The sequence below is a fragment of the Malania oleifera genome, chromosome 13 (assembly GCF_029873635.1).
Source record: "Malania oleifera isolate guangnan ecotype guangnan chromosome 13, ASM2987363v1, whole genome shotgun sequence".
Classification (NCBI taxonomy): domain Eukaryota; kingdom Viridiplantae; phylum Streptophyta; class Magnoliopsida; order Santalales; family Ximeniaceae; genus Malania; species Malania oleifera.
In genome coordinates, this window is record NC_080429.1 from 24,515,984 (window position 1) to 24,519,519 (window position 3,536).

At 36.5% G+C, this 3,536-nt stretch overlaps 1 protein-coding gene across 1 annotated transcript; it reads left to right on the top strand.

The window, feature by feature from the left end:
* Nucleotides 1–852: 852 nt before the first annotated feature.
* Nucleotides 853–3,318, top strand: LOC131145541 (cytochrome P450 71A1-like). Its single transcript, XM_058094684.1, has 2 exons — nt 853–1,858; nt 2,582–3,318. The coding sequence occupies exons 1-2, from the start codon at nt 1,598–1,600 to the stop codon at nt 3,191–3,193; spliced, it is 873 nt and encodes a 290-aa protein (XP_057950667.1). The 5' UTR covers nt 853–1,597; the 3' UTR covers nt 3,194–3,318.
* The last annotated feature ends 218 nt before the right edge of the window (nt 3,319–3,536 follow it).

The window sequence follows — 3,536 nt, forward strand, 5'->3', positions numbered from 1 at the left end:
CACATGGCACACATACGGGGTGCGTGACCGACAGCTCACCAGCACGTGACGAGGTGTACTACTCCGGCGAAGCGCGTGTAGGTGCGTGTGCATCCATCTAAACTCCTTTCGAGCTCTGGCTTGGACCGTTGGCTTCGTCTCGACAAGGTGAACGTGATGGTGGTCTCAAAATTCAATTTTGAGCCACTGGACAGAGCTCTGATTTTGGTTAAATACTCGAATCTAGTTTTTTAACTCCAATCGGGCTTTAATACCACTTGTTAGGACCCTATAAGCAACCAGAAAAGTTGGGACACCAGAAATTTACGTGGTTCGGTCAAGATCGACCTACATCCACGGAGCACACCACAACCCACTTAAAACTGCCGGAAAAATACAATTCTCTCAGTTTCTCTCTTCCTCACACTCTCTTCTTCCTCTCTTTTCTTCACTGTATTTTCGTCCCTACATAGCTCCTCTATTTATAGGTAGCTTGGAATCAATTACAATAAATTACATTAAATCAAAATTGGGAAGTTTCATTCATATAAAATAAATGGCACAACTTGCAAACGCGGCACAGTTTGCAAAACGCGTCTCCAGCTCCAACACAACAATAAAAAAATAAATTATGAATAAAATTAAATAAAAATTTACAATATAAATATATCAATTAAAGTATAAAGGCCAATTCTAATTTATTTTATTTTACTCTTACATGTCAAAACAAATCGTTCACTAGCACCCACTATCACTATTAATAGGCTGTCATATTCATATTTTGGCTAGTAGGACCCAAATATGTCTTTTATAAATTGACCTACATGGCAATAAGAAGGGACCAAAGGAAGGCCCAACTTGGAGATTGACTATGGAATTGCATAACCTAGGAGCCATCATCTTCCACCCCTTCTCCCTTTTCTTCCCACTTCTCCTCTTCTTTCTCTCCAAATGGCTCTTCTTCTCCCTTTTCTTTCCGCTTCTCCTCTTCCTTCTCTACAAATGGCTATTCTTCTCCATTGGAGCGCCTAAGAAAAACCTCCCACCCTCACCTCCAAAGCTTCAAATCATAGGAAACCTCCATCAACTCAGTTCGAACACACATCGTACTTTCCATGCCATGGCCCAACGTTATGGCCCGCTCATGCTACTCCACCTTGGTAGTTCACCGACCCTTGTGGTCTCATCTGCGACTGCAGCTCGTGAGATTATGAAAGTCCATGACACTGTCTTCGCAGATCGGGCCAAATTGAGAATTATGCAAAGAATTTCGTATAACCAAAAGGATGTTGCGTTGTCCTCATATGGGCCATATTGGCGACATATGAAGAGTATATGCATAACACAACTTCTAAGCTCGGTCAGAGTCCGATCATTTAGAGACATCAGGGAAGAAGAGATGACTCTACTAATGAAAAAAATTGAAGAATATTCTTATGCCACATTTGACCAGTCAAAGTTGAAATCTTTGTACTCCCAAGCATAACACAATCATTTCTCAAGTTTGGTGAATTTAAGTGAACTTTTTACTTCAGTTACTAGTGGAGTGATTAGCAGGGTTGTTTTTGGGAGAAACTATGAAAAACATGGTAGAAGGTTTGGGGACCTATTAGAGGAGATGAACTCTCTTTTCTCTACTTTTAATATGAGTGATTTCATTCCATGGCTTGGTTGGGTGAATCATGTGAATGGTTTGAATCGAAGAACTGAGAAATTGTTCAAAGAGTTTGATGCTTTTTTTGATGAGATAGTTGATGATCATATGGTTTGTGGAAGCAAAGAGAAAGCGGACTTTGTGGATGTCCTACTTGAGATTCAAAAGAATAGCCCAGATAGTGTACATTTCATGGGTCGAGAAAACATCAAAGCTATAATCCTTGTAAGGATACTTCACTTTTATATCTCGTAACTTTATTTATTTATTTATTATTAATTGTGATTATCTTGTTAATCTATCTAAGAAAAAATAAAAAAATAAAAAAATAAACATAATAAAAGAAAACCTAAAAAATAAAATAAAACATAGTCGAATACCTACTTTAATCCAACATATTATTCATTATTTTTTTAACTCCTTATATGTAAAGATTAGGGGTTATTTGGCATCATTGTCAAAAATTATGAAACATGAAGAACCATGAATGAAAGCTATAAATTAGACTTAAAAACTAGTTTGAAACTAGGAACATATTTGGTTAATATTACCAAAATTAAAACAAATTAAAACCCCATTGTAGTGCAAATTCATTTTTGTCTTTTAATCAAATAAAAATTAAAAATATGATTGGAATAATAAAATTATGCAAAATATTATAAATTAAAATATATTATAGTGTAAAATGAATTAATTATAAATATTTTACTTAGAATAATTTTTTCAAGACAAATTTTTAGTTCTCCAAGAATAATCTTATTATATATGAAAGCTAAAAGTGGTGAAACTATTACATTTTGCTTGCAAAATGTAAGAAAAGTCATTAAGCTTACGAAGTCCAAATGCTTAATAATAAAACTTAAATCTTAAATTTGCTTAAATATTTAAATGGAACAATTCTTTAAAAATTTCTAATCACAATCTGCATGACATACATCAATGTTGTAGGACATGATTTCTGGTGGAACAGATACCTCTTCTGCGGTTCTAGAATGGGCTATGACAGAGCTACTGCGACACCCACAAGCCATGGAAAAAGTACAACAAGAAGTTAGAAGGATTGATCAAGGTAAATCAATGGTAACCGAGGATGATATACAAGAAATGCACTACCTGAAAGCAGTAATCAAAGAGACCTTGAGGCTACATCCTCCCGCACCATTACTTCTTCCACGAGAATCCATCGAAGATGTTAAAGTACAAGGGTATGACATTTTGGCCAGGACAAGAGTATTTATCAATGCTTGGGCGATTGGGAGGGATCCCGAATCATGGGAAGAAGCTGAGGAGTTCAGGCCAGAGAGATTCTTGAACAATCTTATCGACTTTAAAGGGCATGATTTTCATTTTATTCCATTTGGAGCTGGAAGGCGGGGGTGCCCTGGAATTACGTTTGGCATTACCATTATTGAGCTTGTGTTAGCGAATATTTTGCGCAAGTTTGATTTGATGGTACTTGAAAAATTCGAGAAGGAAGGTTTAGACATAACTGAATCTTCTGGGATTATCACTCATCGACAATTTCCCCTCATCGTTTCCATAAAGCGTCAATGCTACTAGGTTGTGAATCTTGCTCAATTTGTTAAATGTATCTTTTGAGTATTGTTGGATATGGGCTATCCCACCGTGCAATCTAGATATGTCAGGAAAACTTATTTGTATAGTTGAATAAATATCTTTCTGCTCATGTTTCTCTTCAAGCAAAACCTGCAAAAAAGAGGAGGGAATCTGAGAACGTAAAAGAAACAGAGAGAGAAGAAGAAGGAGAAAGAGAGAGAAGAAGGAGAGGAGAAAAAAATAGAGGAAAAAGAGATTTGCGAAGAAGGGGCGAAGCAGAAAAAGGAGAGAAGGGGAAGGGGAGAGAGAGAGAGAGAGAGAGAGAGATTTGATAGAGAAAGAAGAA